The sequence below is a fragment of the Mus pahari genome, chromosome 3 (genome assembly GCF_900095145.1).
Source record: "Mus pahari chromosome 3, PAHARI_EIJ_v1.1, whole genome shotgun sequence".
Lineage (NCBI taxonomy): Eukaryota > Metazoa > Chordata > Mammalia > Rodentia > Muridae > Mus > Mus pahari.
In genome coordinates, this window is record NC_034592.1 from 139,211,971 (window position 1) to 139,236,906 (window position 24,936).

At 49.4% G+C, this 24,936-nt stretch overlaps 1 protein-coding gene across 4 annotated transcripts; it reads left to right on the forward strand.

Annotated features, from left to right (window-relative positions):
• The first annotated feature begins 734 nt into the window (after positions 1-734).
• Positions 735-15,513, forward strand: Tgif2 (TGFB induced factor homeobox 2). 4 transcript variants are annotated; one of them, XM_021193103.2, is made up of 4 exons: positions 1,167-1,323; positions 5,414-5,639; positions 14,126-14,225; positions 14,343-14,661. In XM_021193103.2, the coding sequence occupies exons 2-4, from the start codon at positions 5,448-5,450 to the stop codon at positions 14,645-14,647; spliced, it is 597 nt and encodes a 198-aa protein (XP_021048762.1). In that variant the 5' UTR covers positions 1,167-1,323; positions 5,414-5,447; the 3' UTR covers positions 14,648-14,661. The 4 variants fall into 4 exon arrangements, with proteins under 4 accessions (XP_029392011.1, XP_021048762.1, XP_021048761.1 ...); XM_029536151.1 differs by lacking the exon at positions 1,167-1,323 and adding an exon at positions 735-981 and having other exon boundaries at positions 14,126-15,044; XM_021193102.2 differs by having other exon boundaries at positions 14,126-15,513.
• The last annotated feature ends 9,423 nt before the right edge of the window (positions 15,514-24,936 follow it).

Sequence of the window (24,936 nt, forward strand, 5' to 3'; positions counted from 1 at the left end):
ATCCTGACTGGCTTAGGGCCTTCTGAGAGGAAAACTTAACTTTGGTTGCCAAAGTTTTTGTGACTACAGTGCAACGAAAAACAAAAGCTTGAGTCTGCTGCAGCAATGACAGCTGTTGTCTCTGTCACTTAGTGCAGCAGGTGCGCCACTCTTAAGTCTGACCCAAGACCCAAACTCAACAGTAAAATGATTATAACAGCATTTAAAAAAATAATAATCAAGGGAAGACTGTTCCAATGCTGTTGGTACTGGCACGTGGGTCTCAGTTTTCTGGGCCTATATGATCACAAAACCAGAAAAGGCCTGTTAGCTGGAGTTAGGCTAAGCCACACTAATGCAGACAACAAGAGACAGACAGACAGTCAGGGAACTTGGAGGCAAGGAAACTTGAGGAAAAATGACCCTAGCCTGGATCGCTGGAAGCGCCTAGACTCACCCTCTCCATTTGGGGCTAGTCACCAAGGGAAAGGCTCGGACTCTACTATCAGTCGCACCTGGCCAAAGAACGCTGGCACACGTGGTAAGTCAGGGACCTGCGAGTAACTGCGGCCACCTCCAAAATGCGACACGGTGCCTGCCTCACCCACGCTCCTGGGGCGCAGCCTGTACTCACCCCTGGCCGACCCTCTGCGCTAAGCTTGGGGTTTTATCCCGAGTGGTCTTCGCCGCGCCGTTTGTCTTAGGAGCGGACAAAACAACAACTGGTCCCTTAGCACCTGGGAGTTACTCTGAGCCTACTGAGCCTCAGTTTCCCCATCCCCACAAGGGCAAGCTCCCAGAGGAGGAGGCGAACTTACAAAGGTACCGGGACTGGCACCCTTTGTGCCCGGTAGTACCCCCACCCCCATGGAGGAGCACACAGTAGGCGCTCCGGAAACACTCTCTGAAAGGAGGAGCGGGCCACTTCCTGCCCTGGAGCTGACTCCCGGAGCCCTGGTCCCACCGCTCCGCCCCGGGCCCGGGCCATGCGGCATTCCTAAGGTGGGTGGGCGCAGGAAGGAGGTGCCGCGGCCCCGCCCCCTCCGGCGCGTGGGCGGAGCGAAGCCCCCTGGCTCTGCGGGCCCGCCCCCGAGGGTGGGCGTAGCTGGCCACGCTCCGCACAAAGTTTGTTTCTGCCTCGGGGCGGTGGGGGAGGGTGCGGCGGGCGCGATGGGAGGAGAGGGGATCTGACGTCAGGTCGCGAGGTGCTTTCCAGCCGCGAGCTGTCAGGCGGGTGTCAGACCCGGCAGGTACGCGGCGCGTTCCCCCGGCACCCCCCGCCCCGGCCGGGTGGTCCTCCCGCACCCCACCGAGGCCGCGTGGGCCGGAAAGCCGCCAGGGAAGGTGAGTGCGGGGCGCCGGGGGCGGCTGGAGACGCGGGAGGAGGCGCGCGGACAACTTGGAAAGTTTCTTGGGGCGACGGGGCGGGGGAGGGGGCGTCGTCCCGGCGCGTGCGACAGTGGGTGTGTGAGCCCCGGGGGTGTGTGTGAGTCGGGACCGCGGAACGCTGGCGCGGAATGCCGGGGTGGGGGGTTGGGGGCCCTGTTCGGGGTCCTTGAGGGAGGGCTCGGCTCCCAAAGCTCCCCAAGCTCCTCTGGGAGAGGGCAGCCGGTGCCCTGCAGCGGAGTGAGCGCGCGGGGAGCGGGTTTGTTTGGTTTCAAAAGTGCACGTTGCTAACCGCCGGCAGCCCCCCCCCCTCCCGCACGGCGACAGAGCGGGACCGGGGGCCGCCGAGTGACAGCTGGAGGTGGGGGCCGCGGGCGGGGCTCCGACGGAGAGGGCTTGGGAGCCCGCGCGAGTTCCCCTTTCCTTTGGAACAAAGGAAAGTCTGTCTCCGAGGCATCTGTCACTCCCGGGCGGGCCAAGGCTGTGGGGCGCGTGGGGCTGGCGACGCGGAGAAAGTTTGTGCGCGCGGGGACCCCGGGGACAGGCGAAGGGCAGCCGAGCGTCTTGCGGGGGCTGTGCGCGTCCCCGATGTAGGGGGGCGGCCAACATGGAGTCCGGGCGCAGAGTTGGGGGGGGCGGCGCGGAGGTTGGAGCCCAGCCCCCTCTTTTCCCCTCCCCCTCCGGGCCGAGTTTGGAGCACAAAGCCGAGCGCGCACGCTTCGGCGGCCCCGCGCCCCGAGAGTCAGCCTGCGCGGAATACCAGGGAACGGGTTGGGAACTAAACTTTTTCCTGTCCCAAAATGGACACGTGAGTTTTCTTTCTTGCAGAGTTTCCCCCCCCACCCCCACCCCCAAGCGCCGGGTGGCGGACCGGCAGGGGGGCTGTTGCACGCACCGTGACTCTGGTGGGGGACTGTTGAGTGAGGGTGTCTTGAGCGCCGGCGGATTCGTCGGCGCCCTATGAGCCATGTGCTCCGCTGCGTCTGGGCCGCGGGGGAGGCTGCGCGCTTTGTGTGAACTGCTGGGAACTCCAGCCTCGGTGTGCGGCCCGGGGGAGAGTATCTGGAGCTGGGCGAGTTGTCAGAAAGTTCCTGTGGGAGTGGCTGCAGATGGTGTTGTGGGAGTGTGTAGGAGATTGATGGGGTGCAGTGTCCAAGGGGTGCCTCCAAGAACCCAGTTAGTATAAAAAAAACTGATGGATGACCGGTGTGGTGACGTGCGTGCTCCTGGGTCGGAGAGATCGTGGGTGGGCAGGTCACTTGGAGTTCGTGGGTGGGCGGGTGCAGGAGTTGGGCTGGTTTCGAGAGTCTTTAGTCGTTGGTCCTAGGTATAGTGTGAAAAGCTGTGTGTGTAAAACTCTGGGAACTTGCGGGATGTGAGCAGTAGGTCGGGTCGGTTATTTGAACAGTGCTCAACTTGCAGGAGGGATATTGAAGTATCACTGGTGTGCGTGTATGTCTAACCTGCAGACAGCTCTAGGGTGCAGGACCCAGACAGAGGTGGGAAAAGTTCCCTCGGAGGGGTGCTCTTCTGGCCCCACACCGGCAACTCTTGAGGACTGCGTTCTGGCAGGCAGCCAGAGTGGAATTCGTGAAGGATAACCTTGAGTAAACTTGTCACCCACCGCCAGCGCTGCCTCCCTGGGCTGGTCTCGCAGCTGTCCTGGTGACCTACGTGTCTGCCCTCAGAATGCATCCTCCGTGAGCTCCTCTGAGCAGTGCCCGGCTCACCTCCAGGTGGCCTGGCTGAAGGTAGACCCTTCCCTCGAAAGTCTGGCTTAGCCAGCCCAGAGATCTGGGCTCGGGCCCAAGTCGAGGAAACAAAACCTGGGAGATGGCAGAGTCTTTTGGCTGGCCCTGCGGAGGAGCTGTTAAAAGGCAGGGAAGGGAGGAGCCTGCAGATCGTGGCCCAGCCTTGGCCTAGAACTTGTGCTATTAAAATGTAAATTTCTTTTGCTTTTGTGAACGGGAACTTTGTCTGCTGGAGGGGCAGCTGATAGGAGTTATCTAGGCAGAAACCGTCCTTCACGGACCAGGGGAGGAGGAGGGCTTCAGACTCTGAAAGGAGGACATTTAACTGAGATCACACAGCCCAGTGGAAGTTAAAGCAGGGACCAGAGCCACACTTCATTGGTCAGGATTCTGAGGTTAAGTCTGGACCAGGTCAGAGGCCGGACCAAGGAAGAAGGTCTAAAAAACCAACCGGAGGAGTGACTCACTCCACCAGGCCAGCGGCAGGACTTAGTGAACAGTTACCAGACCCGCCTCGGGCCTTGGAGGGAAAATTACCCGATTCCAAATCCTTCTTTATAATGAGTCTTAAAAGATGGGAAATTTTTTATTTTATTTTTTTAAACATTTATTTATTATTATATGTAACTACACTGTAGCTGTCTTCAGACACCAGAAGAGCATCAGATCTCATCACAGATGGTTGTGAGCCACCATGTGGGTGCTGGGATTTGAACTCAGGACCTCCGGAATAGCAGTCGGCACTCTTAACCGCTGAGCCATCTCTCCAGCCCCTATTTTATTTTATTTTTTTATGTGTGTGGATTTTCATCTGCACCTTGGAAGTCGAGAGAGCGCATCTAATCCCCTGGAACTGGATTTTGGGTGGTCGTGTTCCTCCATGTGGGTGTGGGGAGTGGAACCCACCACTCTGTAAGAGCATTACCGCAAATGCTCCTAAGTGCTGGGCTATCTCTTCCAGCCCCAGAAATTCACTTTTAAAATAAGCAGGCATGGGGACCTGGGGGAGGGGGAAGACTGGAGAAATGGCTCAGTGATTTAAGAGCACTTGTTGCTCATCCAGAGAGCCTGGGTTCAGATGCCAGCACAGACTTAGGACTCACAACAATCTAGCTCCAGTTCTGGAAGATCTGCCTTCTTCTGTCCCACCAGGACTCTGTATATGCGGTATATATGTATATGCATATCATATATAAAATTTTAACTAAAACATTCTAAAATCCTTCTCCCCTCCCTAACTGCTGAACTGCTCTGTAGAGCAGCCTGTTGAGGGCATCCCTTAGTACATGGAAACATAACAGTGGGCTTTCATGACCAGCCTCTTCTCCCTGAGCATGTGCTCAGCTCCATCCATGTCGTAGCAAGCATCAGAAGTGTACTCTTTTTTTTTTTTTTTTTTGAGACAGGGTTTCTCTGCATAGCCCTGGCTGTCCTGGAACTCACTCTGTAGACCAGGCTGGCCTCGAACTCAGAAATCCGCCTGCCTCTGCCTCCCAAGTGCTGGGATTAAAGGCGTGCGCCACCACGCCCGGCTAGAAGTGTACTCTTTTATAATTTGTCTTATGTGTATGAATGTTTTGCCTACGCGTGTGTGTCTACACCACATAGATGTCCAGGGAGGTCATGAGAAGGCACTGCATTCCCTGGAACTGGGAGTTATAGGTGGCTGTGAGCTACCATGTGAGTGCTGGGAGCCGAGCCAGGTCCCCTGGAAGAGCAGCAGCCAGTGCTCTTAACCACTAAGCCATTTCTCCAGGCCCACTGTATTTCTTTTTATGGCCCAATAGCTCCTTTGTTCGGCCATCTGTTGAAGATCTCTGGATGTTTCCACCTTTTTGGACGTTGGCGAGTGGGCTTCTGCGGGGGACCAGGCGTGCAATCTCTTGAGTAGCTAGCTAGTACTGGGGTTGCAAGCTTCCCCCTTCAGCAGATTTCAAAAGTTAAGTGAGGTAAAAATGTTAGGTTTCCAGGACAGCCTTGCAAACATGAATCCAAGCTGAGCATTGGCACTGGGGAGGCAGCAGCAGGAGGATCGCCTGGGCCATGGAGGATGAAGCTGTAGTTCTTTCTAGTCCTCTTCTGCTTTTAAAAGGTGCCACCTATGTCTCAGTGGCCCCTCTCGGTTCCATGAATGGGTGGCATTTAGGATCCATCCAGCTCGCTCAGGCTATCGTGCCACTGTCCAGGATTTGAGACTTGACCCCTGCTTGTGATGGTGAACTCACTAGGAGACTAAGGCAAGGGGGACAGGCACTAAGTGGTAATGTTCTCCCCCTGCCCTTTGTCACTTGTCCCAGGCTCCCCAGAGGTCCAGCTTAGCCCCTAAGCACCATGTCGGACAGCGATCTAGGCGAGGATGAAGGGCTCCTGTCACTGACCGGCAAGAGGAAGCGCAGGGGGAACCTGCCCAAGGAGTCAGTAAAGATCCTCCGGGACTGGCTCTATCTGCACCGCTACAACGCCTACCCCTCAGAGCAGGAGAAGCTAAGTCTCTCTGGACAGACCAACCTCTCCGTGCTGCAGGTAAGAGGGGACCAGGTACCAGTCTCCAGCTGTGTCCCCATTCCCTGTGGCCTTGGCCTATCATGACCCCTGCTGGCATAAGATGAGAAGCCCTCTCTTGGCCCCAAGGCAAAGCCAGGTCGAGGTCGCAGAGGCTGCACAGGAGGCTTTGGCCCTTGGGAAGGGATGAGGAGTGGTTCTTGTTGACCTTGAAGGTGAGAAAACACAGGAGCAGAGGCTCTGGGGGGCAGCCCACAGCACTTGCTTAAAAAAAATGAATTGACTGGGCTGAGGGGATGAGCCAGGGGTTGAGAGCACTTCCTGCTCTTCCTGTGCATCCGGGTTCCGGCCTCTGCACACAGCGGGCCACTCAGAGCCTCCTGTAACCCCAGCTCCGAGGGCTTCTCGCCTCTACACATGCACATATGCCCATGGATTTTTTTTTTTTTTTAATTTCTTGATGTAAAAGAGAAGGTCTTTTAGCCGTCGAGCTGGAGGTAGGTAGACAAGCCGGCACACGCCTGTGATCCCAGCCCTCAGAAGGACGAGGAGGAGGAGGCTAGTTACACATTCCTCTCCTCCTGGTGAAACTGTTAGGAGGAACGCATTTTAACTGGATATAAAAGGACCTTTGTGAACCACATTGAGGGGCATACTCGAGACGCTTGTACTAGAAGTTGTGTCTCTTTTCAGTTGTCCTGCTGACCAGCAGATGGGTTTGCTGTTTGCATAATGCTGACACACACACACACACACACACACACACACACACCCCGTCCCGTTCTCTGGGTCTGGGTTGGCTCTCAGCTCCCTAGTTTATGCAGTAGGCCCTTGGTCTAGGCCAGAGACCTGCCCCTGGCTGGCTGGCCTCACTGCTCCTTTCGTGAGCCAGCAGGCCTTCTCTTGCTTCTCTCTGGCCTGGCTACCATTTCTTCAACCTACAAGCTGGCTCCTTTCTCCCGTTATCTCACCTGATCCTGCTATTTCCCAGGCTTCCCACCTCTGTTCCTCCTTCCGGGAAAAGGCACAGTAAGTGGTCAGCCTATAAAAATTCTGTGACCTCGCTCTACACCTTAGACAGCAGTAAACCCAAGTCTGTCTTGAGACGGGATCTAGACTCAAGTTATAGGACCTGATTGTCAGCCCAACCTTTTCACAAGAGGACTTTGGATCTCAGCCAGTCTGCTACTGTTGCCCTGAGCCTCGTTCCTCATCTGACAATGGGAAGAGGCTTGGAGAATTCTCAAGAATTTAAACACCATTTGGGGTGCTTTGCATCATGGAACATGTCACATTTAATTCCTGGGCCCAGCTCCTACTACTAGGATACTTTCAAGGAACATCTAGCCTGGGGGGGTGGGGTACAGACGGATGAGTACTAAGACAAACCAACAGGGACAAGGGAACACACACAGAGCCTGGGACCTCTTTCAGGACTCCCCGGAAGGTGTCTTTGAACTTGCATGCTCTAGAGGCACATAGGCAGAAACAAAACTGAGAAATGGATTGACCCTTTTTTAAAAATTGGAGAATGGGCTAAGTGGTAAGGCACCGACTGGCCTAGCACACCAAGGAGCAGGGTTCTCCAGCACTGCACAAAAGAGCAGTTCTGTGGCCCTGCCTCCCCTCTTGAGGCTAACTTTAATCATAAATGTGTAGTGCAAACATAAAACTGAGTTTAAAACGTTTATTTTTGCTCTTATATACAGCTATCTGACCACTTTTCCAAAGTAAATAAATTTACTGTAGCGTATTTTGCCCCCTGCTCCAGATGTGTAGTTGGACATGATGCATCTACTTGTCCAGGCCAGAGTGAAAAGAGAAAGTCAAAATGCAGAGACCAGTGAGGCTTACAGGACCATAGCTTCACTTCAGCATCCAAGTATAGGGCAGGGATCAGCCACTGGAGTGCACAGAGAATCAGAAACAGTGGAGACCATCTGGGACTCCCTAAAGGATCCCTTATACCAGCCTCAGCAGGGCACCCACCTCTTGGAGACTCTTCAGGCACTTGCCTGAGTGGAAACTGACAGCTCCAGTTGGCCCTGCCCTTTCTCGTGCTCCTTTGAGATCTCAAGCCCCTGTACACATTTCCCTTCAGTGTTATGGAATATACCGTTTTGGTTTGTTTGTTGAGATAAGGTCTTGCTATGGAGCCCTGAATGGCTTCGTCTCATTAAAAGATCTAGCTGCCTGCACCTCCCAGTGCTGGGCCTAAAGGTTCCACAGCTGGGGGGGGGGGGGGGGGGCAAATTTTTTTTTTTTTTTTCTGTTTTGTTGTTGTTTTGTTTGGTGGGTGTTTTTTGTTGTTGTTGTGGTTTTGGTTTTGTTTATTTGTTTGAGGCAGGTCATCGTGACCTGACAGTTCTGGAACTCTCTGTGTGGACCAGACTGGCCTCTGGCCTGCAATTCACAAAGCTCTGCCTGCCTCTGCCTCCAGGGTGCTGGGATTAGAGGTGTGTGCCACCATGCCTGGCTGGAATGCAACTTCTTGATTCTATGCTTTTCCCGTTACTGACATCACCTGTCACTCATTCAAAGACATCGGTTACCTGTTTGCAAGTAGGTCTCATCCCTGATTCCTTACTCTGACCAGGGAACCCCAACCTCTAAAGGAATCGGCTGCTTCCACAGGACCTGGGCATCTCTACTGGACCCAGCAGTAGGACCTTTAGCTGGGTGCACTTAGGTGGCACAGAGCTCTGTGGGTATGGGAAGCAGAGACCTTAGTTTTGTTGTAATTGCTTCACTCCAGGTGTTTTTTTAAATCAGTGTCTGTCAGGAAAGGGCTAAGTCATTGCAACTGCGGAAAATGAAATGGTGTTGGAAATGTTCGAAGATTTGTCTGTATTTAGTTTCAAATTTTCCTTTTGATCTTAAGGACATTTCCAAGCTCTCCCACCAAGCCACACTGCTGCCCCAAAGGAAGAACATTAAATGAACTAGCCACTGGCCGAACAGGTATCTGCATGATGCCAAGCTGGTTTCTTCTCCCTGGGGCACCTCTTTTGATTGTGCCTTTTTTACTTGCCCTGGAGCTGTGTCATTAGCAAGTCAGTGAGTCATGTGTTTGCTAGGCTTTGTCCAGAGCTAGGCAATTGGGAGAGTAAGGCACCTCCTCCTCCCCAGTTGGGGAGGATTGTCTTGGTCCTTGGGACTGTCAAAGCCTAAGTTATTGGTTGGATTCATCTGGTTTCCTGTTACAGGACTGCCTGGAGGGTTCTGAGTCCATTTCCTAGCTTCCCCACCACCTGGGCTGGGAGGGTTCTGCACTGTGATGAAGGTAGTCAGAACTGTACCTCTAAGTCCTTTCCTGACATTTCTGAGCCCACCGGCTGCATAGCTATTCCCCGGGTAAGGCCCTGGGGAAGAAAGGAACCTGGAAAGGCTGCGTAGGAGTGGCCTGTCCACCTGTGCAGGCCTGTCCTGTCGAAGCTGAGTCTTCCATCATGTGTAGTTTTGAGCTTCTGTGTGACACTGTTGTGAAGAATTGTTGTGACACTTCTGTGTGACACTGATGTGAAGAAATGTTGGTACTCACTAAAACAGGTTAGATAAACCCCTGTTTAAAAGCATGCATTGCCAGGTGGAGGTAGCAGCTCACATCTATGACTACAGGAGGATTACCATCAGTTCAGGTCAGCCTAAGCTACAGAGACCCAGTCACAAAAGAAATCCCAAACTTGGCATGGTGGTACATACCTTTAATCCTAGCACTCAGGAATAATTGGAGGCAGGTAGATGTTAAGTTCCCAGCTACATAGTGAGATGTGAGATCCTAATCTGAAAAAGAAAAAAATAAATCTAACAACAAAAACATCTTCCCAACCCCACCTCATCTTACCTGCCTAGAATCCATAGAGCAGATTGAAAATGGCTACTTTAACAGATTTTTTAAATCCCTCCAAGGATTAGGGATGAAACTCAGTGATAGGGCACTTGTCTAGCACACATGAGGCCCTGGGTCAATCCCTAGGACTGGGACAGGGAATAGTGAGGCACATCTGTGATAAAGGGCTGAGCATGAAGTTCAGTTCGCAGAGTACTTCCCTCATAATCAGAGCTCTGCTGTGGTCCCCAGCACTGCATAAATCTAGGGGTTGCTTGCTCTCATCCCCCTCAGGTGTGCAATTCTATGGAAGAAGACAAAGCAGTAGTCCACCACACAGTCTGTGGAACAGGGTGAGTGTGGAGGGTGTCCTGGGCTAGGTGCCCACTCAGCAGGTAGCTGGTATCCAGAAAGCCTTCTTGTTTTCTTCAAAGCTACATTCCTCCCAACTTTGCTAGACAAGTCACTAAAATGGTACCTGTTTCCACCTCACAGCCAGAGGTAAAGGAGAAGGGTGCATGGCTCCTATTCCAGGTAACTGAAGGAGGGGGAAGGGTCTAAAGCCTGCTCCCTTCTGCTGTCTGGTCAGGTGCAGCCTTCAAACCTGAACCCCTAGTGATGACCACTACCTCAACAGTGGAGATGGTCAACAAAACCATGTCATGATAAAGATGAAATGAGTACGGTGGTCGGGAGCTGAAGCTTTGTGTTTTAAGTGATGCTTTTAAGATGATGAGAATTACTTAAACTGTCCTTCTGGCAGGTAAGGGAAGATGGAGACTCTAGCCAAGAGATCAGCTTGTGGCACCAACTGTGTATTCCAAGGCAGTGTGACTTTAGGCATGTCTCTTCATCTCGGTGTTCCCCTTTGTCAGGTTTTGGGGACACTGTCTACTGCCTCCCAGGTTTGTGTACAGATCTAACAGAATTGTCTACAAAAGGGTTGCAAGACACCGATGTCAATTCTGTTTCCACCCTAGCCAGCAGTTTAGCTCCCCTCCCCACTTTTAAAGGACCCAACTAGAACTCCAGCCAGTGGCTGCTTGTGTGTGAAAGTACTGAGGAGATGAGAGAGAAAAGAATCCCAGGGGCAGCCCTCTTAAAGCTGGATTGGCACGGGAGGAGCCACAGCTGCCCCTGTCAGGTTAGCTTGCCAGGGCTCTTCTGTAGGATTTGGTATAATTGCAGCCGGCTGCTTCGGATCAGTCTCCGTCATGACGGGTGTCTTGTCTCTTTGGTTAGACATGGCAGAGGTCTCCTGAGAAGACCATACATACCAAGAGTTTGCTCAAGAAATGTACCAAGAAAGGAGCCTAGTACTAGGCAGGGCCAGAGGATGGTACAGGAGCCCGGGTCTCTGACCTAAGCAGGCTGAAGGGAAGCCTGAGGCGTTGCTGCATCCCTCTGAGGAGGAAGACCGTTCTTCTTCCTACAGCAGCTGGTACTTAGTATAGGCTCTGAACATGTCGGCTGATGAACTAACAGGACAGAAGGACGGACCTAGGGTGTGAAACTTGTCAGACCACATGGTGTCCCCAGCTTGTGGGATCAGCCCTGATGCTGAGGACTCGTCCCCCACCATGACCTCTTCTGTGTTGAAGTTTTTGTTCTTGGACCTGAGGTTTTTACTGGGTGGCTTTCTCAGCCTAGGCTCCTGAGTGACAGGGACCACACAGACAACACAGGTGCACAACCTGGACATTCACTAGTCCTTGTGTCTGTTTGAAGCAGGGTCTTACTAAGTGGCCCAAGTTAGCCTCACACTTGAACTGATCTTCCTACCTTGGCGGCCTCCCAGTGCTGGAATTACAGGTGTGTGCCTTCATAGCTGACGTCATTACCTCAGCGACCCTTTAGCATTTGCTACTGTTGCCTCAGTGCTCGTGTAGTTGGCCCTGGATCTTACTGCCCTTTCAGCCTTAGACAGACCCATTAGCTCCATCTCTGATGTTTAGTTATTTAATTAAGGAAGGGTTTGTTTTTTATAGCTCATAGTTGCAGAGTTCTGTGATTGCTTGCTCATTGTTTTGGGCTAGTTATGAAGCAATGGTATAGCAGTGTGCTGGACAGTGGGGGAGCTGTTCATGGCCAACAGGAAGCAGTTAGAGAGGGATCTCATAGGTTTATATACTGTTCCTTCCTGTTTCCGGGCATGGCCTGGTGGTCATTCACCTGTTTGTTTACTGCTATTGCATAAGCAGATGGTGTCAGCACCTCAGGGCAGGGCATATGTTAAAAGGCAGCCCCAGCAAGCACCAGTGATGGCCTGAAGCACAGCAGGCAAATAATGATGAATAAGAAGCCCTGAAAGGCTGGGCGTGGTGGCGCACACGCCTTTTATCCCAGCACTTGGGAGGCAGAGGCAGGTGGATTTCTGAGTTCGAGGCCAGCCTGGTCTACAAAGTGAATTCCAGAACAGCCAGGGCTACACAGAGAAACCCTGTCTCCAAAAAAAAAAAAAAAGTAGAAGAAGCCCTGAAAGAAGACAGTAGGAAAATGTGGGAAGCTCTAACTCAACTGTTTTAGAGACTCCATAAGCTGGCCTCAGGGTCCTGAGACAGATGTGGAGAGAAGTGACCATCTGGGTCCTGCCAGGTGAGATTCTGCCTTCTGCAAGGCTGAGCTTTAAGTGTGTTCACCAGGAATGCTGGAGACGGCCCAGCCATTTTACAGAATAAAAGTTGGATGCACTGTGCTCAGTAAGTAGTAGCTGTTAGAGACCGGTACTGGAGGTGCAAAGCCTGTGTCTTGGTCCATCCGTAGGTAAGAAGCCTTCCAGGAAGAAGGGAATGTGCTATGTAGAAGGTGTAGCGTTCTTTGGAGGTTAAGTTTGGTTTGGGTTTTTTTGGGGGGTGGGGTTGGGGTTGAGATGGCTGTTCTGTAGACCAGGCTAGCTTCAAATTCATGAGATTCATCTGCTTCTACCTCCCAAGTGGTGGGATTAAAGGCATGTGCCACCCCCACCCCACAGGGTTTACATATCCAAAGCCTTTGTCTCTAGAGTGCTGAGATTAAAGACTATCTTGTATTTTGTTGTTACTTCATTTTGAATGAGCAGGGCCTAAAAGCAGCTGCACATGCTGACAGCACAAGAGCAGGAAGGAATGGTGTTGGATTGAAAAGGTAAACTGGGCAGGAGGGTCTTAGTGCCCTGGCTCCTGAATCTGGACTCAGACTAGTGGTAATAGGACACAGCCAGCTACTTCCTAGCTGGATCACATTGAGAACATAAAACGCGAAAGAGGTCAGAAAGAGCTATGAAGCCAGGAGTCAAGTCAGTGATAATCACTTGCCTAACATGAGCAAGACTGGGTGTAACCCTCAACACTGCAAAGATAAATAGTGGACACACGGGCACAGGTTGTTAGGCCTGTTCCCATCCTACGTGCACCTTGAGTTTTGAGGCCTGACACAGCATACAGAGAGGGTTGGCAGACCTCACGGCCCTGGTATTGCTTGGAAGCAGTCTCCTCTCGCTGGCAGCCCCCCTTCGGTATCTCTCTGTGTCTCTGGTCTATAGCTGCTCTACAGTTTCCTAAACAGTCAAACATTTTCCTCCCTGCACCTCCTTAAATATAATCTGAACATCCCCATCCCACCCCCCAGTTCTCTGCATAATTGGTCGTCACTCCTTTGCTTAGAACCCTCCTGTGGGACTGGTAAGATGACTTGAGGATCAATGACATCCGGTGGGTAAAGGTGCTACCTGCCACAGAGGCTGAGGACCCACAAGATGAAGAGAGAACCAACTCCCACAAGCCGTTCTCTAACCTCTACAGGCACATGATGAACACCTGCGTACACTTGTGTGTTCATGCCCATCGCTTGGGAGGCAGAGACAAGCAGATCTCTATGAGTTCGAGGTCAGCCTGATCCACAGAGTTGAGTTCCAGAACAAACAGCACAAGGATACACGGAATCCTTATCTCAAAAAAAAAAAAAAAAAAAAAAAAAAAGCCAAGCATGGTGGCTTTTTAAAGATTTATTTATAAGTATACTGTAGCTGTCTTCAGACACACCAGGAGAGAGCATCAGAGCATTTTATAGATGGTTGTGAGCCACCACATGGTTGCTGGGAATTGAATTCAGGACCTCTGGAAGAGGAGGCAGTGCTCTTAATCACTGAGCCATCTCTCCAGTCCAAGCATGGTGACTTTAATCCTGGTAATCAGGAAGTAGAAGCATTTGAGGCCACCTTGGTCTATATAGTGAATTCCAGAACAGCCAGAGCTTTACAGTGACCCTGTCTCAAAAAAAAAAAAAACAACACAACATAAAAATCAGTAACTTGTATGGCTCCCTTTGTTCATAGTAAAACTAAATCCTCCCCTCCCCCTAAGAGATGACCTCTGAGAACCGTACTGCGCTGGGCCACACATATCTGTCTTTCAGCATTTCTCATAGGTACTCTCCAGCCACTTTGGAAGTGTGGCCTCACTATCTAGCCTTGATTTTTACAGAACTCCTATTTGGATCAGGCAGGCCTTGAACTCATGGAAATAGGTATATCTGCCTCTGTCTCTTAAGATTTCAATTTAAAACTCTTTCCTTCACCCTTCCACTGGCCAGCATCTTGTCTGAGATGTTTGCTTCTGTCTTGGGGTCTGGAACACTATGAGCATCTTGTAGCTGTTTTGAATGGAATTAACTGATAAATATCTTTTAACACTCTTTGTAGATATGTAACTGGTTCATCAATGCCCGGCGTCGCCTTCTCCCTGACATGCTTCGGAAGGATGGCAAAGACCCTAATCAGTTCACCATCTCCCGTCGTGGGGGTAAGGCCTCAGATGTGGCTCTCCCCAGGGGCAGCAGCCCCTCTCTGCTGGCTGTGTCTGTTCCAGCCCCCACTAACATGCTCTCCTTGTCTGTGTGCTCCATGCCACTCCACTCAGGCCAAGGTGAAAAGGCAGCAGCACCCTTCCCACAAGTGGAGCTGGAATCCCCCAAGGCCCTGGTGACCCCTGCTAGCACACTCACCCTGCTGACTAGGGCAGAGGCTGGAAGCCCCACAGGTGGACTCTTCAATACACCACCGCCCACACCCCCAGAGCAGGACAAGGACGACTTCAGCGGCTTCCAGTTGCTGGTGGAGGTGGCACTGCAGAGGGCTGCTGAGATGGAGCTCCAGAAGCAGCAAGAGCCAGCACCACCTTTGCTACACACTCCGCTGCCTCTCGTCTCAGAAAATGCCAAGTAGGCCCCTGCTCCCGGGTGGCTTGAGGTTCCTGGCTCACTGCCCTTTCATACAGAGGGTTATCCATGTACGGATCACTGCCAAGCATCAGGATCGTTCTGTCCAGTCCTCAGCTGATGTCGCTGCACTGCACTGTTACGGGGCCTGTACTCTGCGGAGTGCCATTCCTTCAAGCATCCTCTCCGAGGAGACCAAGAAACCAGAGCCAGGCGTGGTGTTGCTGCTGCTTCTCCAGAGAGCCCTGGGACACCTGCACTCCAGCCTGCTTTCCTAGGCAGGCTCAGGAAAGCTGCCAAGTTCAGACTTGAGCTGGGTCCAAGCTGCCCCTAAGCTGTGCCTCTTTTGGTCGAGCCAGGTGTGCACATTCCAACCTATTCAAAGGACAAAGGAAATGCCCGGCAGATATCACAGAACCGACTCCAGTTGAATGTTTAGATTTTTGCTAAATTGCTTTATTTTCCTTTTGCTGTGGTTTGTGTTATGGCAGTAGGTAGCCCAGAAGCACAGGTTGGGGAGAGAGCACCTTATATGGTGGATGGAGCTTGATAAGTGGGTAATATACTTACCCACAGGATTGTATAGGGACCAGCAGATTCTCTGCGGTAGTGCTGAGTTCAGACTAGAGTGGTTGTTTAATTCTTGGTTTGGTTCACCCTATTATAAAAGACAGAAGGGAAGTATCCACAGGTGGTGGTTATTTGCACCAGACACAGAAGGGGATAAAGCCACAACTAAGTCCAAGCAAACCAGACAGCCATTTAGACACAGCAGAGACAGATGATAAAACCAGACACACTTGTTTCTATTGTCTTTTGGGGTGGTTAAGCTAGACTGAAACAGTTCTGTTTTTCTCTCTGTTCTGGGTAATTCTCTCCCCCCCCCCCAACCCTGCACCACCTTTGTAGCTTGTTTCCGATTTATTCTGGAGCTTGGCAAGAATGTCGAGCCAACACCTCCTACTTGGGGAGAGTGAGCCATCTGCTGGTCAGGAGGCCCTTCAGAATGCCACTTGTTCACGAAGGCAGCTGGAACCTTCCTGGAGGAGGCTGGTGAGGCTACAAACCGGCCCCGCTGCCTGGGAGCTGGATCTGTTTCACCTCCCTTCAGGTTGGGATTCCAAGGGCCTGCCTCAATTTCCGGGGAAACAGACCACACTTGGTCTTAATCTCTTCCCTTCTCCCCGTTTACTTTGCTTAGTTTTCAGCAACAGTATACCCCGTCTTTATATATCCTAAGAAACACTAATCCTAGATTTTTATTAACCAAAATATTTGTGTTCTGAATAACCAGATGTGAGGATCCCTGACTGTAATCTGAGGTTTACCCGGTTTCGAGCACAGGTGGGGCTCTGGGATGTTGACTGACTTGGAGTGCCTCTCCCAGAGAAGGCAGAAGACCACTCTGGCCTTTCTAGGGAGCCCCCTCATGCTTACCAGGCTTCCATACCTCTCCTGAGTGGCTTCACCCATCCCTTGCTGGGCAAGTGGGCGTGAGATTGGCTATTTGTAAGGGGCTGCTTTCCTAGGCTCTGCCTCGTGCCTCCCTCTGGCTTCCTGTACTACAGGAGACCCAGCAGGCTCATCTCTGTCACCCTGAGACACTGCTGGGAAGGGAGCATGGCGGTTACCTCACCTGTCTGTGAGATCCCATGGTTGCTGCAGGATGCTATGGTAGGGGTGATACTAGGATGAGGGATGTATTTCCCCCCACAGTGCACTGAGCAGGGGAGGAGGGAGGGAGCCATGCTGCTGACATATTCTGGCATTCCCCCCTCCTGGAATAAAACAGCATCTGAAGGGTAGAACAGTCTCTGCTTAGGTTGCTTGTAGGATAAAGCTGGAGAAGCACGGTTGTCCCATTGAACAATATTTGAGCAAAAAACTACTGTAAATAACTGGTTTTTGTCTTTTGTCAAATAAAATTGTTTTGGTTTTGTTTATGTTTAAAGTCTAAAACTGATTTTTTTTTTTTTCTGGTTTTTTGAGACAGGGTTTCTCTGTATAGCCCTGGCTGTTCTGGAACTCACTCTGTAGACCAGGCTGGCCTCGAACTCAGAAATCCACCTGCCTCTGCCTCCCGAGTGCTGGGATTAAAGGTGTGCACCACCACTGCCTTGCTTCCCCCCCCCCTTTTTTTGAGATACAGGGTTTCTTTGTAGCCCTGGCTGTAGACCAGGCTGGCCTCAAATTCAGAGATCCTCCTGGCTCTGCCCCACAGGTACTGGGATTAAAGGCATGTGCCAGTCACTGAGTTCTAGCCCTGCCTTGCCTCTGCTGCTCTCCCTCTAGTCACCTAGGTGTTGTGCAAGCCTTTCCTGGTCTGCATCTGTCCCATCAAGCACTGTCTACAGGTAGACTCGGAGAACTGCCACTTAGGAGGTGGCAGTGTTGTTCCCCTGTGTGAGGAGAAGCATGGTGCGGATATGAGAGACACAGCTGCTTTAGCCACAGCTCAAGGCAAGAAGACCTCTGCTTCTCTGCTCTGTCAGCCTGTAAACTCCCAAAAGTACAAATGACAGCAGCAGTGAACAGCTCTGCGGTGTGCCTGGGCAGTACTCGTCTGTTTCTCACTCACACAGGATACCTACACCCTGAATGAGGATTTAGGTACTGAGCTCAGCCAGTGTAACTTACAACTTTTTCTTTTTTTTTGGTTTTTTGAGACAGGGTTTCTCTGTGTAGCCCTGGCTATCCTGGAACTCACTCCGTAGACCAGGCTGGCCTCGAACTCGGAAATCCGCCTGCCTCTGCCTCCCAAGTGCTGGGATTAAAGGTGTGCGCCACCAACACCCTGTAACTTAGGACTTTTAAGTGTCTTGCTTCAAGGTCACTGAGAGACATCCAAAACCCAGTTAAAGTAGTGGTGAGCGGTTTACCACTAACAGGCATTCAGCTATCTTTAACATCAGTGTGGGCCAAGCACTTCCACAATCAAATCAGCTGGCTGCCTTTTTTTTTTTTTTTCAAAAAAAATTTTTTTTTGTTTTATTTCATGTGTGTGTTTTGCTTGTATGCCACCAGAACTTAGAAGAGCGTGTTAGATGCCCTAGAATTATAGTTACAGAAATTAAAAGCCACCATGTGGGTTCTGGGAGCCAAACTCAAGTCCTTGGCAGAAGGAACAAGTGTTCGAACTGCTGGGCCACCTCCCCAGCCTTCATTTAATTGGGTTTGGTTTGTTTTTTTCTTTTTTGTGATAAGTGTCTCCTGTATGCATCTAGTCTAGCCTTGAACTCCTGATCTTCCTGTACCCATTACTCTTTCATCCTGGGTCTGTTAGTGTCCCCTACAGCTCAGCAGTTAGGCCCAGGACTTAAGAGAAATAGGTAAACCTCAAAAGAGGTTTGCTTTTGCTGGGTATAATATACAGGTCCAGTGTTCTAGGAGTACAGGCAGGATGATGAGCGACTCCAGGGCTAGCCTAGGCTACACAGCAGGATGGTATGCCACCTGAAAAGTAATATTCTGTGTGGTGTTTGGATGTGAAATGTCTCATGAAGACCCTACAATTAAAAAAAAACTGTTGCAAACTGATGGGCCTTGGGACCTTTTTTCCAGGACTTAAGGGCTTTAGCTGACTAGTCAGTGGATGAGTTTATAATTTAGGGGTGTGGAAAGTAGAGATTCAGGGGGCACTAAGCAGGCCACTGGGTGGGTGTGCCCCAGCAGGACCTGTGAAGACCCCATTCCTGTTTGCCTTCCCTGCTGCTGAGTGTAAGTACCTTTTCTCCACCCTAAACCTCTAGGCAAGCCTTGAGCTAGCATAAACCTTCATTCCTTTAAATTATTTTTCAAGGAATATAGTCATGGTGATGAAAATGTGACTGATACACCCTGAAAAAGAGAAGTGTTTTGAGGGTTCCACTTTGTAAAGAGAAATGGCTTCTCTAAATGAAACCCTAACCTTTCAGAAAACTAAAACTGAAACTGTCTGCTGAGAGCTAAAGCCATGGCCCCGTTAACAAGAGTATTTGCCTGGCATTCACAAAGCCCTGGCTTCAATCTTAGCACCACTCACTCTGGAATGATAAACCAGACATTGTAGCTCAAATCTATAATCTCAGAACTCTTGAAGAGCCCAAGTTAAGCTCTGTATAAATGTACTTGCTGCAAAGCTTGATGACCCGAGTTCAATTGCTATGACCCCTGTGACAAAAAAGAGAGACGTGACTACTACAGACTGTCCTTTCATCTCCCCATATGTAGTGGGGCACACATGTATTCCCACATGCACAAATGTAACTTTAAAAAAATTTTTTTAATTCAAGATGGTCTTCAGCTATATAGCCAAGTTGGGGGCTACCTGGGATACAAGGCCTTGTCTCAAAAACCAAAAAAAAAAAAACAAAAAAAAAAAACCAAAAACAACCCCACCCCCTGAGAAGCCCTGGGTTGACAACTAGCTTGAATTTACATGCCAGTGTCACTGATGCCTCTTGTTTTGGGGACACTGACTATATTGTCTAGGCTAGACTCAAAATCAGGGTCCTTCTGCCTCAGTCTCCAAGTCACTCCATCTGTCTGTGTGTGTGTTGGAAAGAAGGGCTGGGGATCAAACCAGAAACTTCCCACCTACCAGGTACACTATAAGTCAGCCAGCCCCCAGCCTCCCGATCTTAACAGATACAAGAAAGAAAAAAGGTCTCGGGTTGGGGAGATGGCTCAGCAGTTAAGAGCACTGGCTGTTCTTCCAGAGGATCCCAGGTCAGTTCTCCGCACCCACATGGCAGCCCACACCTGCCTGCAACTCCAGTTCCAGGAGTCCACCACACAGACATATATACACATAACACCAATGCACATTAAATAAGAAAGAAAAAAGCTCTTCCCTGGGCCGGGTGTGGTGGCGCACGCCTTTAATCCCAGCACTCGGGAGGCAGAGGCAGGCGGATTTCTGAGTTCAAGGCCAGCCTGGTCTACAGAGTGAGTTCCAGGACAGCCAGAGCTATACAGAGAAACCCTGTCTCAAAAAAAAAAAAAAAAAAAAAAAAAAAAAAAAAAAAAAAAAGCTCTTCCCTGAATCTTGTGACTTCTTAGCCCTCCAGTCCATAGTGACCTGAAGGTCACCTTCCTGGAATTTTCCACTGTAATCCCTACCCTCCCATCCCTGAACTCCACATCACAGATTGAACCAAATCTGTATGTGCTACCCAAGTACTCTTCCCTGTCCTCATCCACCATAAAACATAGGCGGTGGCTTTCTCCACTGTACGTCAGGTTGCTGCAATCCATCAGTGTATATCTGAGGCCAGCTCCAACTCTACTGTAAGCAGCTGTAAGGGACACAAGCAGTTTAGTGGGAAGGAAATAGTCTAATGGCTCAGGCCATGTTTGACTTGCTAAAATCCTACACCTCACAAAGACAAATTGTGCCTTACTTCCAAATCTGTCTCCTACCTCCAAACCTGACTTCATCAAGTTCTTAGACTCCATCTTAGACCACCCAAGATGTTTATTTTAACCAGATGGATGTCCTGGGATTCAGCCAGATTCCTCACTTCCTAAGATAAGAAAGCCTTGAGAGAACTCAGAAAGGGGACAAGTCAGTCTCCCACTTTCTAAGCTAGGACTTACCCAGCTCAGCTTCAGAGGAAACCAGAAGCACAGACTGGGTTTCCAGTGGCTCTTAACCTCTAAGTTATTGATCGCTTTAAGCTACGCGGCAGGATCCCAGATCCTTCCAACCTTCATAAACTTGCCTAACTCCTATGAAAAAACAAAATTTGATAAATTTAAGACTTAAAGTTGAGGGGCTGAAGAGATGGCACAGCAATTAAAGAATACTAACTGCTCTTCCAGAGGTATTGAGTTGAATTCTTAGCAACTACATGGTGGCTCACAACTATCTGTAATGGGATCAGATGCCCTCTTCTGGTGTGTCTGAAGACAGCTGTAGTGTACTCACATACATACAATTAAAAAAAAAATTAAAAGCTGAACTTCACAATCTATAACACAAACAGTTGGTGAGTGATTTTCTCTCCTATAAAAGCTACTTGTGGGAGTTTTGGGCTGGGTGTGCTGGTGTAGTTCTGCAGTACTTGCACTGGGGACTTGCAGGCAGGAAGCCCTGGGTTCAATTCCTATTACTACATAAAACTAACCAGGTATGATAGTGAATGCTTATAATCCTGGCGCTTGGAATAGAGAGGTGGGAGGATCCGAAATACAAGGTCATCCTTGACTATACAACAAGGCAAAGGCCGAGGATCCAAAATACAAAATCACCCTTGACCATACAACAAGGCAAAGGCCAAACTGGGCTACGTAAGACCCTACTTCATTCAAAAACAAAGCAACAACAAAATTAATCTGTGTTCAAAGATAATGCAATCTAACTGGTAGGAAACCCTACAGAGGGCCTTCAAGGTGGCTAAATGGGTAAAGGAGCTTGCTGCCAAGGCTCACAACTTGGCTTTGATCCAACAACATGATGGAAGGAGAGAACTCCATGAGCTGACCTCTGACATGCTTTGACATACCCAAATTTAAACTGCCTTTATTCCCAGCACTTATGAGGCAGAGGCAAGCTGATCTCTCTTGTGTTCAAGGCAGCCTGGTCTACAGGCTTTAAATTTAATTTGTTTTTTTGTTTGTTTGTTTTTGTTTTTGTTTTTAAAGAATACAGGCTGCATTCAATGCCACTCACAACCACAACTCAACTCCAGTTCCAATGGAATCCTACAACCTCTTCGGGCTCCCACAGGCACCAAAAACAAATGTGCTAAAGATACATACATGAAGGCCAAATATATACATCAAAAATAAAACAAAACAAAAAACTAAAAATCTTTAGAAAAAAATGAACATAAAAGTTGGAGGGGACTTTTGGAGAAAAATAGGTTCAGAGGGAATGAGATGAGGAAGGGTAATTAGAGAAGGAGAAAATGACTAAGATACATTCTATACATATATGAAATCATTTTCAAAAAATCTACACAGTTATGCCGGGCAGTGGTGGTGCATGTCTTTGGGAGGCAGAAGCAGGCAGATCTGAGTTCGAGGCCAACCTGGCTACAAAGTGAATTTCAGGACATCCAGGGCTACACAGAGAAACCCTGTCTTAAAAAACAAAAAACCTACAAAGTTACAATGGTGGCACTGGTATGAAAACAGACATATTGACTAATAAAGTAGACAGAGAACCCTAAAATAAATGAACCCTTACATGCATGAAGATGGTCGGATTATTCTCAAGAAGGGGGGGGGAGCAATGTGGAAAAGCCTTTTTGGGAGGGGACTGGGATCTTCATAGTTGTTTCAACAGATAGTGCTATAAAAGTAAAAATCTACACGCAAAAGAATGAAAATCGAGCTTTCACAAATACACAAAAATTAACTCTAAATAGATTATGAAACTGTAGCTCAGTGTTAAGGGCTTGCATAGCCAGGGCTACACCCTGAGTTTCATTAACACCAAAAACAGAGAATGCAAATATCATCCCCAATTCCTGAACTTGGGAGGCTGAGGCATAGGTACCACCTGTGGAGTGGGCCAGGCATAGGGACCACCTGTGGAGTGGGCCAGCCTATGAACCTCTGGGGGGCTGGGGGACAGAAAAAATCCTGATGAAACTGATGATTGGGCAATACTTTCCTGGATTTGACACCAAACGTAGGTAGCAGAAGAAAGTTGGAAAAGTTAGACTTGAGCAACTTTGCAATCACTCATCTGTGCTCCCAGCGGCTTGGAAAACCAAGCAGGAGGATGGATCACTGGCGCCTACAAGTTTAGGATTAAACTGGGCGACATAGGGAGATACCTTTTTCTGTTTCAAATATGAATAGGCTGTTTGGCCTACATGGTAGCACAGGTGAGAGCAGAAGGCTCAAGGTAAGCCCATGCTAGCCTGGTCTACATAGCTGAACCTCGTCTCAAACAAAAGCAAAGAAAACCTTTTACTAAAGAAACATTATCAACAGAATAAACACACAGAATGGTTAAGAATGAAAATCACATATGGGTATTAATATCCACAATGAAAAACTAGACTACAAATAAACTGAGACATAGGCAAAGCTCTTGAATAGACCTTTCTCCACAGACACAAACAAGAGGTCAGTGTGCACATGGAAAAACACTCAGCATTCCTGACCGTCAAGAAGATGCCCATCAAAACCACAGTCAACAGTCCTGCTGCTGCGTTCTGGGATCCCTTCACTGGGGGGGCTGAAGGAGGAAGCCAGTTTGACTACATAAAGAGTGCAAGGCCAACCAGGGATACATCAGGAGAGTGGTCCTGTCTCAAAAAAAGGTCCTGGAAGCCAGGCATGCAATACCACACCTTCAATCCCAATAATAGGGAATAAGAGGCAGGAGATCTCTGTGTATGTGAGGCCAACCTAGTCTATGCATCAAGTACCAGGCCAGCCAGAGCTATACAGTGAGATGTTTCAAATGTTAAAAAAGAGGGGTGGGGTAGGAGTGGAAAATGCCCCCTATGAAAATCTGGAAATCCTTGCTAGTAGACTCTGTTGGACCTGAAGTAAAGACCCAACTACAGGTGACTGTTGATAGATACAAAAGGGAGGTTCTGGCTTGTTGTTTTGTCTTGGGTTTGGGTTTTGTTGTAGTTGTTTTGAAACAGGGTCTCTTTTCTTTATATAGTCCTGGCTGTCTTGAACATATTATCTAGACTAGGCTGGCCTCGAACTCACAGAAATCCACCTGCCTCTGTCTCTCAAGTACTGGGATTAAAGACAGTTCCACCTGAAAAACAACTGAATGTCACTCCGCAGCTCAGGCTAATCTTGAATTCTTGATCCTCCTGACTCCATCTTCCAAATGCCAGATTACTCCAAATATGATTAATCAGTTCCAAGTATGCCACATGAGCACATCTGCACATGCGGGCACACACTCAGTCAAAAAATATACACATAATAAATAAACTTGGGGGATATGAGAGAGGGTTTCACTATGTAGCCTTGGCTGTCTCGGAACTCACTATGTATATCAGACTGGCCTTAAACTCAGAGATTCACCTGCTTCTTCAGTCTGAATGCTAGAATTAAAGGTGTGGACCACCACACTTGGCAAATAAACTTTTAAGAGCACACACAGGCTGGCATGGTAAGGCATGCTTTTAATCTCAGTAACTTGAGGAAGCAGACACAGGTTCAGCTGTGTAAGTTTCAGACTAGCCTGGTCTATATAGCAAACTCCAGGCCAGCCAAGAGCTCTATAGTGAGGTCCTATTTCACACACACACACACACACACACACACACACACACACACACACACGACTGGAGAGAGATGGCACAGTGCTTACGAATTCTGGCTTAGGAATTCAATTCCAGGCTGGAGAGAATTAAGAGCACTGACTGCTCTTCCAGAGGTCCTGAGTTCAATTCCCAGCAACCACATGGTGGCTCACAACTATCTGTAATGGGATCCGATGCCCTCTTCTGGTGTGTCTGAAGACAGCTACAGTGTGTGTGTGTGTGTGTATATATATATACACACACACACATATAATATATACATATATAATATATACACATATATATATAATAAAATATATTATATATATATATGTATATTCCCATATACTATGGGAATGAAATAATTATTTTTAAAAAGAAAAGCACACCGATTTAGAGTCAAATAAACCCAACTACTAACTCAGTGATTCCAGGCAAATTACTTTCCCTCTATAAACTCACTGCATAAAGGTGATGTTCCAGGCTGGAGAGATGGCTCATAGATTCAGAACACTAGCTGCTCCTCCAGAGGTTCTAGGTTCAATTCCTAGCAACCACATGGTGGCTCATAACGATCTATAATGTGATCTGTTATCCTCTCTTCTGGCCTGCAGGCAAACAAAATAAATAATTTTTTTTTTTTTTCCTGTGTGGCACCATCTGGAGGACGGGGCTGGTTTTGCTCATTTGTTTGTTTGAGGCAGCATCTCTCACTCTGTATGCTTGACCAGCCTGGCTATGTAACCCAGGTCAGGCGTGGCACGGGATCTTGGAATGTAGCCAGGCCGGCCTAACATTCCTCCCCGGGTTTGGACTGCAGACGGGTCGCAGTGTGCACCAGAATGTGTCCTTGTACAAGTTGGCATTGGCTGCTGCTCTTCGGTCCTTCCAAAGCACATCCTGTGAAGTGCTGACACCACGCCGAGAGGACGGGGGGAGCTAGCCCTACTGCTTTTCTATTCCCCCTAGCGGGGTTCTCCCCAGGTTTCAACTTGCCTCGTCCTGAGGGAAGAATTTCTCTCCTGGGATCTCAGCCTCACATTCGGATCTCAGAAGAGAATGCTGAGCAAGATGGGACGATAGGGTT